This window comes from Nematolebias whitei, chromosome 15, assembly GCF_014905685.2.
Source record: "Nematolebias whitei isolate Nwh7 chromosome 15, NemWhi1, whole genome shotgun sequence".
NCBI classification, from domain to species: domain Eukaryota; kingdom Metazoa; phylum Chordata; class Actinopteri; order Cyprinodontiformes; family Rivulidae; genus Nematolebias; species Nematolebias whitei.
In genome coordinates, this window is record NC_056512.1 from 31,666,156 (window position 1) to 31,682,146 (window position 15,991).

Here is a 15,991-nt window from a genome sequence, read left to right on the forward strand (position 1 = left end):
GCATACATATTCCACACCTGCCTCCACCCTCATTGGCCCCACTCTGGGCCCTTGAACAAGGTCCTTAACCCCGACCATCTGCTCCCCTGGGCACCCCAGATGGCAGCTCTTCGCTCCACACAGAGGGCTGTGGTAGCTTGGTGGTTTGTGGTTGCGTCCGGAAGGGCATCCAGCGTAAAAACAATTGCCAAGTCTTCGTGCAAATTAGTTCGCTGTGGCGATCCCTGAATAAGGGAGCAGCTGAAAGAAGAAATATATATATATATATACTGTATATATAGTCAATATTTAGTCAATGGGAAATATCTGACGGTGAATCCACTGAGAGGCTGAAGTGGCTTTTGGCAGAGCTCATCTCTTCCATGCTTTATTAACTTATCACTGAAGCACTCAATAACTGATGTTATTACTGTTTTTCTTATACATTTTATTGTTGGATGTAACTGGGACCCTGTGTACATAATTTCGCTCCACCACATGTACCACATGAGGTGCGAATGACAATAAAGAAACTCTGACTCTGACTCTGACTCAATGCTAACTGAAGTGCTTACACTTTGCCTCAGCTCTGATGAGTCACATCTTTTAACACTTGCTTCATGAGTGTGTCTAACTGCTGTGAACTTGTTAGCACCTTTCCCAAACCGGTCAGTCCCTGGAGGCTCTGCATCAGAGTTGAACAAAGATCAGAGAGGTAATGTGGCCACAGGATGGCGAGCCTTGAATCACAGCTCCAAATTAACCCTGCAGGAGCCAGGAGAGCTGAACCCTGGACATCTGCAGCCTGAGACATGTGTCCTCTCTGAGCTTGTTGCGACAGAAACCGCTCTTAGTTTGGGAAAACATTCTGATGGCATGTGCACATTCTGCAGGAATGTTGACGATTTAAGCCGACCATTGCCTCTCAGAGGCATAGGTCATACCTCTAATATAGATACTCTGTTCAGGGATGAAAAAATAATAAAACACTATTATTCTGACTGTCAGTAGTAAAAATAGAAATGCACATAATATAACATGTTGAACTAAAAAATTAATATTTTAAATTGAATCTAATAGGTGCAACATTCTCATGCACAAGTGTTATATTTATTTACACACTGTGTATATGAAATATATCTATCTATGTGGAACCTTGGGATCATGTTCCACTTGGGGCACAGTGAAGGTAAATTTAATTAAACTGACTATGGTTAGAGCAGCAGGCCTGGAAGCGCTAGTTAGAGGATTTAACTTGAACAAATGTTAATAAAGCTCAAGAGATTTCACTGGAAAGATAAATGGTTTCATTTCATTCTACTTTAAAACGAGTAAATTACCTTTTTTGTTTAACTTCTAATGATAACAGATTGAAAAGCTTTAATGTTGTAACGGAAGGCATTTTTCACACTAAGTAAGGGAAGAGATGAAATATGCAATATTAATAAATAAAAAAATGTCTTTAAGTGCAGTTTAAGTTGAAGGATAGTTAGCTCGATCTGCTGTAGTGAACAGACATCATGGATGGCAACAGGTGGCACAGCTTGTGAAGCTAGTGCTCTCCACTGTCAGAAATAGTCCCACAATGGTTCAGAAGTTAGACAGAGGAGAAGGCAGGACGACTACCGCCTATTTTAAGATTCTGACTGTTAGTCAGTGTGAATACTCAGACATCCACATCCAGCAGAGCTGACATTTTATAATACAAGTTGTATGAGGGAGACACCCTGCACTGAGACAAGTGCAAGTGTTGAAAGTTAAACTTATTCACAACATTTATAAACACTAAATATTGTTCCTGGAATCTATTGCGTTTAAAAAGAAATGCAACTTAGTTCGGAAAACTTTGATTTGTTGCTATGTATGTGATCTTCAGACAAAAACTTATAAGGCAGACAGCTTTTTTAAGATTTGTTTTAAAATGATAAAGAAAAATGTAATTTGTGACTCAACCGTTTGATTCATGTCCGTGCTTATTCCTTGTCCTCTAAGAGTTCATCGAGATGCAAACCAATTTAACGAAAGTCATGAGGGCAAAAGGATTTTAAGCTGAGGTGTTGATCTGAGGCTTAGATCCCTGTTCAACGTACGTCAGGTGCCCTTGTGGCATCTTAAGGAGAAGTAATGTCATTTAACACAACTGGTGTGCTCCCTCTTTACTACTACAGCAAAGGGATGTCCCAGACATGACACATGTCTTTAGAGTGAGTCACGAGGTTACTTCTTCAACTTTCACTGTCTCCACTCTGCAATCTTTGGATACTAAAGCAGTTTTTAGCATGCTACAAACAAAGTGTAACCTTAAGCTGTAAAGAAACAAGTAAAAAGTTTAGGGAAAATCAAAATGAGTGTTGCTTTTTCCCACATAATGATGAACTAAGATAAACCATTTTACTGGACAGCCTGATTTTTAAATGCAATAGTTTAGATCTGATGAAGTGGGGTTCTGTAGCAAGATAATGAATGATCCATAACTCGTGGTAGATGTAGCTTTGAGCAACCTCAGTTTGTAGGAATAAAGTTGAATTCTAACCAGGTTGATGAGCTAACTGTTAACTAAACGAGACCAAGACCAAAGTCGATTGCTGCCATCTTGAAACAACTCCACTTGCAAAATATTGTTAGTCATACAAACACAATTTTAGAAACACTTGTACTACCATTGTGTGATGTACAAAGTATTTTTATATAATAATTTGGTTACTATAGCAAGTGGCAGCTGTATCTGTAGGACTTCTGGTGTTGATGGTAAACTTCCTGGAATTTTTTTTTTTTCAGCAAGAATAACAGTGTAAAATAAAATTGAAACAATTTTAAGATTTATTAAACAAAACTTGCATAAATTGCTGTTATTGTTCTTAAGAAAACTGACTTGTTTTAAGACTGCAGAATTCCAGAACTAGGCGTGTCAATTTAATGGGCATTTCCCTCTAAATGTCACAGAAACACATGCTAATTTTGTCAAATGTAATTAATAACACATTCATGTAATGTAGGCTTATGCAAAGAACGTTACAACAAAGTCAGATAAGCTGTCCAATAAAAATCTACCAGACTGAGGAAATACGATGATTTCTTGACAATGACACATGAGGCCTCTTATAAGCAAAACATTAACAGAAGAACATTATGGAAGCATAATTGTATAGATTGTATGCTGGTGATGTTATTGAACAGTTCTGTAAATGAAATTAGGATTTAACAACATCAAATTTACAATGACAACTGTTGCAGAAGACCCTCAGCTGCGTTTTCCAACAATACAATACATTAATGGCTCTGCTCTAAAGATGTTAGACAATCTTTGCTGAAACAATGATAAATATGTTATTTGTTGATTAAGATGAAGATTACTACTTTCAATCCTAATTAGATAAAGTTCTAAACAGTAATCTAATACAAATATGAGCGGCAGGGACTCCATGATTCCCATGTACCCACTTTACGAAGTATCAAATTTAGAGATCGAGGCACCTGAAACACACCTGCACAGGCATGCAGAGGAGCTTTATGAAAACGTGAGCTGCAGCCACAGCCCAGCCCCTCCTGCCTGGAGAATGCATGACCCTAAAAGGCCAGCTGCTGGGAATAAATTGCAATTGTGGCAGTGCAGAGTGACAGCAGCTGTGCAGCGTATCTAAAGCAAAGAGTGATGTTCGGGAAGGGGAGGAGGTTAAAAGATTGGTGGGGGCTTGAAGAGAGGGAGGAACTGCAGTGGACAGTGTTGGGTTTCAGGCTTTCCAATCTTAGACACCTAACTGAAGGCTGGAATACAGAAACCCAGTTACGGATTGTGGAGCTGAACGCCACCCCAAGGACGGGCAGGGGTGACAGACAAAGGTAACTGCACCCGTCAAGACCCAGAGATCAGTCCGCAGGTTGTGTAAGCACACAGTAATTATTCAAGAAATTCATCTCAGTACTCAGTACTTTGCATGATCACAACAACTGTAATAAAAGTATTTATTACAATGTCGTAAACTACCAATAAATAAATACAGACATTTTTCAGCATGTAGCAAATAAAACTTATAGGCATTTTGTGAAAAGTCTGTATCAGTGAATCAGTGTCCCTTCACTCTCCCACGTGGCCGTTCTGCACTCCTCAATCAGACTAAGACTTTCCATCAGCTGGTGCCATGCCTTTGGACAGCAGACATGCTGTCAGGCCACAGCAGAGACTGGACACCTTTACCAAACGTCCCTCCTCCACCAAAAACGCTCCAAAATGAGACTTTTTATTTTATTTATTTATTATTAGCGATTAAAACATCTTTAAGCATTTAGAAAATGGAAACAGGTGCCAACACCAAACCGAGACAGATTTAAATAGCCCAGCCTAAAGTTAGTTGTTTTATTCTGTGCCATTTCTAGTCAATAACTTCCCCAGGATATAAAACCCTGCAGAACAGCTTCACTTCTTGTCATGTGAAAACTACGTTCTGACACACTCTTTACATCAGCCTCTAAAATTACTCATCACTGTTTCATTCATCAACATAATACAAGTAAAATTTTTATTATAACACGTCGACAAAACATCTTCTTGTGTAAAATCACATTTTGTTGCTGAAATGCTTCTGTCTTACCTGCTGTGGCCTGCAAAATCAGCAGGGTGAGGAAACAGCAGATCGAGACTGAACCCTTCATGATGGCTGCCAGGAGAACTCTGAAAGTCTCTCAAACTATATATACCAAGGCTGGAAGGTTAAAGTACATGCAGAGAGAGGAGGTGGGGCACAGAGTGCCAGCTGGTGGAGGGGCTGAGATCCCAGAGTTAAAGGTGTTTCAAGTGCGCCACACAGGCTCCAAGAGCACATACAACTAGCTATACTGTTCATCATCAGTGCATGAATCAGTTCTATTCTTTAAACAGATGATGAGGAAGATACAATGCTCATTTGGCTGCGGTGAAAGTTATCAACGTGACATGAGAAAGTGTGAGTGGAATGAGAGCGCTGGTGAGTCTGGAGCATTAAAACCCAGATTATTGTTTTATCACACTCAGGCAGATACAAAGTGAGGGGACATAATCTCACAGTTCCTCTGGAATCAACATCTCAGCTGCAAATTAATCCTAAAATACAGCAGGAGTTTTGAACCCCATCAGGTCTACCCCAAGTGACTTTGGAAGCATGTTCATGATGGGGCATTAAAAGGAGTTCCTTAGTGAGAAGCAATGTGCGCACAAGATTATTTGTTCATTGATTCACTTTAATGAGCTTTAGACAACAGCTTTTCTGTCAAATGCAAATTACAAACACTGTTTTTGACAGCAGATTTAATTTTTTTTCCTGGCTGATTTTCTTGTTTATTGCAGCTCAGTGCAAAGACAAGATTTGATTTAAACAGACACATAAAACCTGCTTATACATAAGTAAGCTCGTATATTCAGTTTTTAATGTTCAGCATATTAAATTAGTACATTATGCAAGCATTATGTGTTTATTTTAACATTATAAAGTCTGTTGCCAGCATTATGGTTAACTATTTAAAGAAATTAGCTTGAAGCTGCAATAAATGCAATATATGTGCTACATGCTGTTTGGGGGAAGAATCAGTTTTGTGTTGTGTGTTTCCTTGACTGATGAAGACTTTTTTTGGTTATATGTGTCACAGTTTGTGTGTGGGTTTTATTTTTTATTTTTTGGTGTTCTATAAATCCCTGTTTTCAAATTATGTATCAATGGTTTTATTTATCCTGTTTGTTTTTCTGCCAGTGTTCGTTTCTTAGTCATTTGTATTTCTATTAGTTCAGTTTTTCAGGTTTATCAGATTTTGTGGTTGTTCCAGCCCGTTTTTTACTCAGCTTCCCTGTTTTTATCACACCTGCCAATCATCTGTAATCACCCCAGCTGCCTTGACTCACTAATCAGCCCTCCTAGCAGAAACAAAACTCCCGGATTTCATTTATGATGTCAGAGGTATAGTTCCTGGTTTGTTTGTTTTGGGTTAATAAAATAAATATATATAAATAAAATAAAAATTTTGAATGTACAGAGGACCAGACTTAACTTTTTTTGGTTAATAAAATACTGTGCATTGTTGAGAATTATATATGTCTGCCTGCATCCTTGGATCTTCAACACCACCCCATTGTTACAATCTTGATGATGTAATAGTAATCAGGTCCACCAGTCTTTCCTCTATCTGGTTGGCAAATTATTCACTCTTCATAAAATGAACTCATTTTGACTTGTGTGCATTAAGGAGAAATGTGAGTGATGTTGTTTCCCATTTTCTTTTTATCTTTCAGTAATTAAACATTTAAATATCATTCTGTTCTCAAGCTTAATTCTGTGTCTGGATTCTTCAACCTCATCGCGTCATGTAACAAACAGCTAATTTTGAAAGTGAAATGAAACGATTAATCTTGAAATCAGATTTAATCTGCTTTACAGTTCAGGCCATCTTTTCTTGTCTTTATGCAGATATTTTTATTGTTTCTGTTTTACCTCAAGTTGTGCTGCAGTAAGTTCAGCGTTTGGACGTTCACTGCTGAAATGAGCAAGTCTTGCTTAAAAAAAAAAAAAGCACAGCTTGAAAGTCAACAAATGTTTGTTTGAAAGTTACATTAAATAAATAAAGAATATCACACCATGGCCAAATATTTAAAAAACAAAGTACAAACTTTATTATTCTGTCTTTACAAAGGCACAAGCCTCTTTATCCCCAAAACTTTTCTTGAAAAGAAAAATAGCTTCTTGATGACCGTCTAAAAAAATTATAGAGAACAAAAAACAAGGGAAGAAAATGAACCACAAAATGTAGAAGATACTGACAATACATGAAGGCATGACAGAATATGCAAAAGAATAAAAAAGATGTAAGTAGTAAACGGTAAAAGGTGTAGGACTGACATGAACGGGTTGGGGATAGATACACAGCTGTGCGGTTTTTACTCATAACCTCAAGAGCTTCAGTTGAAGAGATGCTCCTTTAAACATAAGAAGCAAATTACAGTAAGTGCTTTGTAATCTTCACCCCATTAAGTGTCCCCAGGCCATCTCCACTAGTCTAATAATCTGATATGTCCACATAAAGTTTTGTAACATAGAATACAGGGTGTAAAAATACCAAACTCAAAATAAAACAAATGGAAAAAAAAAAAAAACTTAGTTCTGGGATTCTGCAGAAAACTTCCCAATACAGATACTGAGAGGAACAAGAGAACACTCTGCAAAAAGCAGAGCACTTTTTCCACATCCAGGAATCCCCTTTCCTATGAAGACACATGTCCCATGATGCATTTCGACTCGTTTTAGTGCAGCTGACGTCAACAAGCTTAAAGGGTAATTTCATGACATACATCATGATGAGGAGTGTTCATTTAAACACAGTCTGTCCAGCAGCTCAAAGCTATCTGTGCACCGATGCAGGGGGGAAGAGTACGCTACTAAATGCTGTGAGGTGTCAAAAGGCCTAAATTACCAGTTTAATTAATAACTTTAATAAAAAAATAATAAAAAAAATGGAATGTCTTACTGTGGAAGTTTTCCACATAGTCTGACTTTTACAACTCACTATTTTCTAACCAGAAGTCAGTATTTAGACACACTTTGGCCAAACAATCCTCAAGATCCCATGAATATAATTTGCATACAAGCAACCTGTTTACTTTTGAGGCAAATCTAATCAAAGATTGCAAATAGATATAATAACTAAATATAAATGCCGACACGCCCTGGATATTTCCAAGCATGATTGGAAAGGTGAAGGGAAAACCAGTGGCCGCCAATTGACTTGGTTAAAGAATTCAGGTATTTCTCAAAGACCCCTGGGCTGTGTTAAGGCTGGTCTCCCTGCAGCTGTGGGGATTATAAGGCAAGCTGCAACCCCTCGCACTCTGCTACAACTCAATCAGTCTGTCAACCAACACTTCCATGCTAAAAAGCACGTTACGGTAAAACTCATGTAAGTCGCACAGTACAACAAACTGAAAATGCACAAAATGATGGGTGATCTATGTTAGGAAATGCATAGAGCATGTGTGATCTATCCATTCACCCATTTGAAACACTCAAACAATCTACGAGGCATTTAACCTCATATTTTCAGCATTTTCTTTGACAAATATCCCAAAGTCTCACTTATAGGAGGGGAAAACAAAACAAGCTCTTAAGTGTGAGCAAAGAAGTGATTGTATATCTTATTTGTATGAGTTTTTCATTTCAAGGCAAGAGTGGTGCTCTTAGAGACTGCCAGAGTCCAGGGCACCACAAAGCACCTTCACAACGTTAAGAGATACAACACAAACACTCGTTGATTTTTCCTCAATACGGCCCACAAATTAGCTTATTTACCAGGCCAGGTGCTATTAGACCCAAACAAGAAGGAATTTTAAAAATGTCACTGCAATATTGTATTTTTGTCAGGCAATGAGTACAAGGAAGATCAGGCCAAATACATATGTGGGATTACTGGGAACCCAGCCCAGCAAAAACAAAAGCCAACTAACAAAAATAGAGTTGTGAGCCTGAAAGTGCACTCTTTTTCTTATGAGCACCATTGAGCCATAAAAACAGCTTTAATTTTTTTCTTTCTCCTTCTTCACTTTTTGGCAGAGTCTTTAAAAAACATGAAAAAGACTTGACAACGGTAAAACATGTTCTTCCAACACAAAGCATTTACGTTGGAACTTCAGGACAGTCTTGCAAGCTCACAGTGTCTTTCTAAAAACAGCTCAGATGGGTCTCAAGTGAAGAGGTTTACAACGGATGTCCATCTTCATGGATATGCACGAATGCTAGATGGTGCTGCCACACCACTGGGCTCTTCATTGACTTGCTTTTTAATCAGTCACACGGTTTCAGGACTGCAGAATATAGCAGTTCTGGTAGCTAATGGAGATGTTTAGCAGGGTTTTATGGTTCTACTATCCAGTTTGATGGAGTATTCATATAAACATGTCAGCAAAGTTGTAGTTTAAAGACACTTTCTAGAGATTATGGAATAGAAATGAGTTGTGTGAGTGATTAAATGAGCAAGAACTAACAATAAGCAAAAAAATCCTCACCAAAAAAACACAAAATGCAGCGTGTGTGAGTGTAGGAGTGTAAACCTATTTCAGCGGTCTATCACGGTAAAACTTGGTGCGTTTTGAAAAGTAGAAAAAGATGAAACAGAAAATTAAAAACGAGTGCTTCGATCGGATCACCAGCCCTGTCCACAGAACAAAAGTGCTGAGACTTTGTAGCCTCCTGTAGCGCTGGTCTGCTTGGGCCGTTTGTGTGTAAGTGTGTGTGTTATATGCAAGATTTTAGGGATGAACTCAAGGCAGCGAACAGTCATCTGGCCCATCGCTGTTTGAGGCTGTATCTGAGCCTGCTGCATCAGAGAGGATGCGTCCCGAGGTGACGATAACCGCCCTGCGTTGCTCTTCCTCGAAGCCCTTCCCCTGGGTGCCCTCGATGTGCTGGATTGCCTGGAAGAACGAGGGAGTTGAGAAATATCTCAGTGACAAAAGCTCCCTCTAGTGTTCACATCAAAGAGGAATTAAAACACCCCCAGACAGTAGTTTTCCCCAAATATAATTACCCGGTAATTTAAAAAAAAGTATGGCTTACTTGAACGATGGTGTCGAGATTCTGTCGAGACGTGGACACCGAATTGATAACTGATGCTGGGCCCATGGTAACCACGGTAACATGATGAGGTTGTGGAGTTTGAGCAGGAGCAGGAACGATGACTGTAGCATGATGTGTAGGTGCAGGTGGAGTAGCAGGAGACAACACCTGGTAAAAAAAAAAAATTCATTCCACTTTACTTTAACGCCCCAGCTTCATTTTACTAACAAATGACCCTAACATACAGACCTCACACTAAACATGCACAAACACAATTATACCATGTTCTGGGTACAAACAAGCTAAAATATATAATGTTCTGCACACTGAACAGGTCAGAGGTTTGGAGAAAACTTATTCATGTTTCAAGATGGATCAAAAACCAATATCAATTGAGCTTTAAAGCATTACAAGCTTTCAGCAACTCATATTTAAAAGTCTTGTCCAATTTCCACAGACATTTCTCATTAAAAGCAGCTTCAGCAGTATTATTTATCTCCCTACAGATGACATATAAGCTCATTGTTCACCCAAAAACAAGTCGCTCAACAACTACATCAGTGTAAATGTGTCAAAACCTTTAGTATATTGACCACTGAGAACATTTCAGAAAGACTTTCAATTATTTTTAACAAAACTGAGTGAAGACATACGAAAAAAGGTTTGTAGGCTCAATCATCCAGATAGATAACAAAAAAAAAAAAAAAAGTTAAATCATGTCATTAAACATCTGGACCATTAAACTTGAGTGAAAACATGTTTATTTTCATGACATTATCTCAATATAAGTTATATCATTATTGCCTTGTGATAACAACGCCTGTTTTCTTGAGACACTGGTTTAATATGTTTAGTTAGTTTGACCTAGAAAAGCTCATTTCCCTGACTAACCGGAGTCTATTTCAAAATCATTATATAACAAAAAGACTTCTACTTCATCAGAAATCAACTCATTATCACAATAATTCATCTCCAAGTATCACAACAGCAAGCCTGATGAATGAAACTAAACAAAAGTACTTATTTCTACAAAGTGTAGTATGTTCGGTGTGATGTGGACGGGTAGACATCATTCTCAGTTGGTGTAAGTGCTCAGAAACGGGACACTGACGGCCATGGCAGGGCCTACCACAGCACCGAGGCGTGTGAGCGGCTCATTTGACACACTGTAAAACTGTCAGAGCTGTTGACAGCTCTAACTGTGAGCATGGAGGGGACTGTCATCTGCAACCACGTCTCTGAAACCAAAAGATTAGACCAGCTGTGTGTTATATCATATATATGAAACGTTTTGATATAAATGACGCAAAATCTATAATATTAATTACCAGTGCAGAAGGAGGGAGGAACGTTTGGTGATTGTTAGCTGATGATTTTAGATTTATGAGCCCAAGACTACATTTTTTCATTCAACCTTTATTTAGACAGATAAATCACACTGAGCCTAGAAGACTCATTTACAAGTGAGATCTGTTTAGACAGACACAAAGTAGTGAAACTGGACACAAGTAGGAATTGGAGGCGAAAAAATTCCTATCAGACTTTTTCTTTTTGCATGAGAAGAAAAAGTCTGATATTAAAAAACACCTTGCACAAACAAGCACATAGTGACGTAGACATTCTGCAGAGGGGGGAGACGACGAGAGCGATGTCCATAGATGCTCTCGATGTCACTGTAAGAGTTCTGATAAGGATATAATAATCAGCCAGTGTCCTCCGGTGAGATCCATAAACATTCTCGAGGTATGTCGAGGAATGGCCAAGGAAAACATCTATGAGAATCTAAGAGTCCTGAAATGATGACACAATGTTTATTCTGGTTAACAGTTGGAAATTCCACAGGGAGGGGGTGGTGAGCGTCAGATCACATGTTCTCCAGGCAACTTCAGATAAGATGGCCTTCAAGGCCAGCCAAGGAAGCCAAATTCAGATAAACACACAGATGCTTTGGGGACAGGCAGAACTTAACGACATCTACCTTGAGTCTGTGTTGGTCCACTCGGTTCCGAAATGTCCAAATTAACATGGCCACACTGATGCGTAACTGAGTAAAATCCCCAAGATCTGATCCATTCTGCCCAAAGCATTTGATTCCAGGTACTCGAGGCAAGAACCAAGCCATCATAAAGGCAAGCAGCGTGATCAGGTCCCAATTTGCTGCTGACGACTTCCTTGATTGTTGATAAAACCAGCAACCAGCCGAATCCAAAAAGCAGGAACCAGTTATCGTAAATCCAAATAAATATGCGTCCTTAAAATCGACAAATGGCAGCAGAGATAGACACATCATCAAGTTCTTCCAAGTCGATGAGATATCCAGCTGCGTGCGTGCCAACAGGACAAATCGGCTCGCCTAAAGCCTGTCTTCTCTTCAAAGAAATGTTGTAAATTGAGTTGAGGGACCAACTGATCAAAACAAGTCCATAATTATGGTTTGGAAGAAATGCAAGAGAGGCTCAGAAGCAGTTTCACAGACAGACAGAGCAGCAAAGCAAAGCAGAGAGGGAGGGGAAAAGCATCCGATCTTGGCAAGAGCAAGTGGTGAAGTGTACTCAACCAAAGAGTACAACTTTTAAAAAGGTATGCTTATGGTTATCTAAACCTGAGTGAGGTGTAAATGAACCTGAGGGCTGTGGGCTGGAGTGAAGTCCCTCTCCAGCTGTTTCTGCTGCTGCAAACAAACGAGGCTTTGCGTTTGGGCCTGTTGCTCCTGGAACTGCTGGGCAATGGCCTTCAGTTTCTCTGGATACAACTGTGCATCCAGGGAACGCATCTGGCATGAAATTGAGACAAAAAGTGTGTCAGTGGCCACACTTCTCAGACATATGAAACAGTGTACCCTCATGTTTTGTTCCCTTGTTGTGTCTGTTCATGTTGTTGTTCATTACCTGATCTTCCAGTATCATCCTGACTGAGCGTTCCTTTTCCAGTTGCTGCCTTAACTCAATCATCTCCCTCCTTAAGTCTTCAGTCTTCTCTTCCTCCAGAATGTCTGGTGAGCCAATGCCTTCATCTTTCTCCTCTGCACGCCTCCTCTTTGGGGAGGAACCACTTAACTCCTGGGGAAAGCAATCAGAAAAGTGATATCTGCTTTGTGCAATTACTAAAACTGAATATAGAGCAGTGATGGATGCTCCTGCTGTACCTGTATGATTCGTTTAAGCTGACTGTTCTGCTGCAATAGCCGTGTTTTTTCCTGCTCCAAAGTAAAAATGTAGTCTGCAGTTTGTTGCAGGATGGCAGCCTGATGAACAAAGTTACAGTTCAGTTAGAAAAGTGAGTTCAGGACTTCATGCATATTGTAGCAACATCAAACTTGTTGCTCGTTTCATAGCAATCCAACAAAAAGGGTAAAAAAAAAACGAAACAAATGGACTTCTATTCTGAACCTGAAAATGTTATTAAATTTATCATGACCTGAGAAGCTTCACCAGCATACTTCATAGCAATGTTTGCGACCCACCTTGCTGAGCTTTTCTCCATCGCTGTGTGGGATGAGTGTTTTAAGTGACTGGAATCCAGCATTGATGCTCTGCATACGCCGACGCTCGTTGCTGTTGGCGATCTCTCTGCGTATGCGCCTCTCTTGGTCCCGGGCTGTTTCTGGGGTCAGAGGAATGTTGGCCAGACTGAGGGGAAAAAGGAGGGGGACAAAGCTGTCAGCTGACTATAAATTACTCAAGAAAACCTATGAATGAATGCAAAAAATATGCCACACTTGTAAGAATGGAAAACCTTATTCCTGTTAGTCCGCTGAGAAATGCTTTCACAGGTAGAATTATGTACACATTTCTTTATATCTATTTTAACTGATAGCAGAAATCTTCTCAAATTACTAAGACCTTTAAACCTTTTTTCCCAGTCAGTCACTAAAACCTTCATTTGCCAGCTTTGAAGTCAAGAGAAATTAAAAAATATATAATGTCTTTTATAAATTGTTGATCTTTTTTCCTACAAAGAAAGAGCTAAATTAAAATACACGTATTTAAACACATATGGGCAAAGGAAATTAAACGACTTCAGACCTTTTTTTGCTCTACACACCTTCTATGTCTCAGAGGCAGCACACGATAAAACATATTTTACCATTGCAAGTAACTTAGTTTACATCTTGAGCTTTGTAATTAGGTTTAGAAAGTTTTACATCATCATTTTAAAACTGAAAACAAAAATCACCATATGCCAGATGCTGAGATTTGGTTATGGGTAAATTTTATCCTCCAACACCCTCTGTATCGACTGCGGTATCTCTGGGACTCCCTCATTCTGCCAAGCTCTTATCTGTACTGACTCAGCTGCCTCGGTGCAAACACTGAGAACAATCATGCAGACACGAATCAGAAAACCCGTGTGTGCGCGTGCAAGCATGAGTGTTAAGCGTGTAAAGATGTACACAAAGCATTAGTGCAGCAGAATATCTGACAAGCACATCCACTATCAAAACAGCAAGGCCCCAAACTTCAAAAACATCACCCAAAACAGAGGAAGAGCCTGTTTACGATGCCTCTGCTTTAATCCAGCCTAAAAGATGAAGAGCCTGTTTACGATGCTTCTGCGTTAATCCAGCCTAACGTAAGGCTAGAATGAAGCAGAAGCATCAGAACAAATCAAAACATTACACATGCACAAAAACATGATTAGGTCACTTAATGTATGTACAAAAACCAAAACTTTGTATTTATATTTTTTTTAACATTTCAGACTGTAACAGTTAAGAAAATTCTCACTACTTTTGGACTGTTTATACATCAGATAACACCACAACACATTTGTCAGTTGTACAAATAAGGGTTTCCTGTAAGTTCATAAGAAAAAATAAAAAAATTACATTTTAAATAGACATTTCAAGTTTCCTGAAATGCAACTAACAAATAATATTTCCAGTGACAGAACATAATTTTAAATATACAGTACACTTCTGTGACTGGGAATACTTGGTGAACTGTGTGTTGTTGTCGTTTTGAGCTGTTGCTCTCTGTTTAGGCCGGGGCACTCTTGTAAAAGCGGTTTTAAACGCCATAAGTCTTATATCGACAATAAACAAACAAAAGCAAAACATTTCGAATCCAATTTCCACAAATTTACAGCCAGAACTCGAAGCAAACAAATACAAAACTACGTTTCCCAGGATGCTCCGCGCCACCAGCAGCTGCAACGGCAAAAGATTCCTCCGCCTCCCTCAACAAACAGTGCCGCGGACGTATCGACTGGCCTTCCGCGACATACACACCCCCCTATTAATAACACCACTTTTAATTTTCCTGCCTCCCCGCGAACATCAAATTTCTCTCCAGTAGACACTGTGTGAAAAACATATTTTAAAGCCCCCAACACAAGCGGCCTCCGTCGTCACCGCGGCCGTGCTGCTAGCAGACTTTTCGTGTCCTCCGCCATTACAACAATGCGGCAGGCAGCATGGCAGAGGTGCGAGATGAAAAGACGCAGTGGAGGCGGCTCGATAGCGCGAGCAGGACGCGCACAAGCACCAGTTTAACCATCACATTTTCGAGTAACGGTGAACGTGACCACAACCGTTCCTTTGTACTTGAGCGGTGGTTGTTAATGTGACGCGATAAAACGAAACAAGCAGTAGAGACACCCCCCACCCCCCCAACACAAGCCACAAGCATGGCCGCACTACCCACAATAACTTCGACTCGCCTTGAGCCACAGCAACAACAACAAACACTTTGACATTTACACATTGCACAGATCTGACATTTATTTCAGTATGCGTTTCGCAACACCCAGGAGTGACGAGGAGGGATTATTTGAGGACAAATACATCGCGGATGAAAGTAAGCAGCGTGGTGCGCACAGAACCACGTGGTTTGTGTTTGTTGGCCACAAAATGCACAAATTTCGCGACGAAATGTGCAGATTAGCACACAGAACTGTTTCAATCGCAACAGGGGGACCCCAGCACACTCAGTCTGGATCTAATCCCAGTGTTTAGTGTGAATTAATGCCCGCAGCTCCTCGTGAGTGAGCCGCGTACACAATAACAGACCTTGTTGCCATGTAGTCCCCGCCGCAGGTCTCACAGTAATAACACAATCATAATGAACATGTGGTTTACACACCTACAAAGACCACCAATCACTTCTTTGTCCGTTTTCCTGAAATGCTGTAATGAGGGCACCTTCTGAGCTGGTACCATGAAATACTCCATGCTCGCCTCTCGCCAGTTTGGTCCCCGCTACTAAAAATGAAAATAAAAATAAAGTCTCTAGATAAAAATAAAAGCCCGCGATCCTCAGGGAAGATGTGAATCCTTCGTCCGGAGCGAGAATTGTAATGTTACTCGACTTCCAGCTGATGGGGTTCCCTCGTTGTGTGTGGCGCTCTACCTCAGACTCTTTCTCCCTCCCCCTTCGCCTTCTCTCCCTCTGCATGACCGTGTGTGTGTGTGTGTGTGTGTGTGTGTGTGTGTGTGTGTGTGTGTG

The 15,991-nt window shown here is 39.9% G+C and overlaps 2 protein-coding genes across 3 annotated transcripts in view; both read right to left on the bottom strand.

The window, feature by feature from the left end:
* The window catches only part of srl (sarcalumenin), a 16,876-nt gene extending 12,221 nt beyond the window's left edge, over positions 1–4,655 (bottom strand). For both annotated transcript variants that reach the window (XM_037688380.1, XM_037688379.1), the window contains exon 1: positions 4,569–4,655. In XM_037688380.1, coding sequence (XP_037544308.1) covers positions 4,569–4,629 — 61 coding nt within the window. In that variant the 5' untranslated portion in view covers positions 4,630–4,655. The remainder of the gene's footprint in view (positions 1–4,568) is intronic.
* A 4,365-nt stretch (positions 4,656–9,020) lies between these two features.
* Positions 9,021–15,967, bottom strand: tfap4 (transcription factor AP-4 (activating enhancer binding protein 4)). Its single transcript, XM_037688381.1, has 7 exons — positions 15,629–15,967; positions 13,009–13,174; positions 12,691–12,789; positions 12,434–12,604; positions 12,169–12,318; positions 9,546–9,713; positions 9,021–9,403 (listed from the first exon to the last, which is right to left on the bottom strand). The coding sequence occupies exons 1-7, from the start codon at positions 15,715–15,717 to the stop codon at positions 9,251–9,253; spliced, it is 996 nt and encodes a 331-aa protein (XP_037544309.1). The 5' UTR covers positions 15,718–15,967; the 3' UTR covers positions 9,021–9,250.
* Positions 15,968–15,991: the final 24 nt, after the last annotated feature.

Coding starts and splice junctions, on each gene's coding strand:
- tfap4 (XM_037688381.1), bottom strand. CDS start 15,717: ATGGAGTATTTCATGGTACCAGCTCAGAAGGTGCCCTCATTACAGCAT. Junction 13,175..15,628: donor GTGATTGGTGGTCTTTGTAG/GTGTGTAAACCA, acceptor TTTTCCCCTCAG/TCTGGCCAACATTCCTCTGA. Junction 12,319..12,433: donor GGATGATACTGGAAGATCAG/GTAATGAACAAC, acceptor ATTTCATGCCAG/ATGCGTTCCCTGGATGCACA.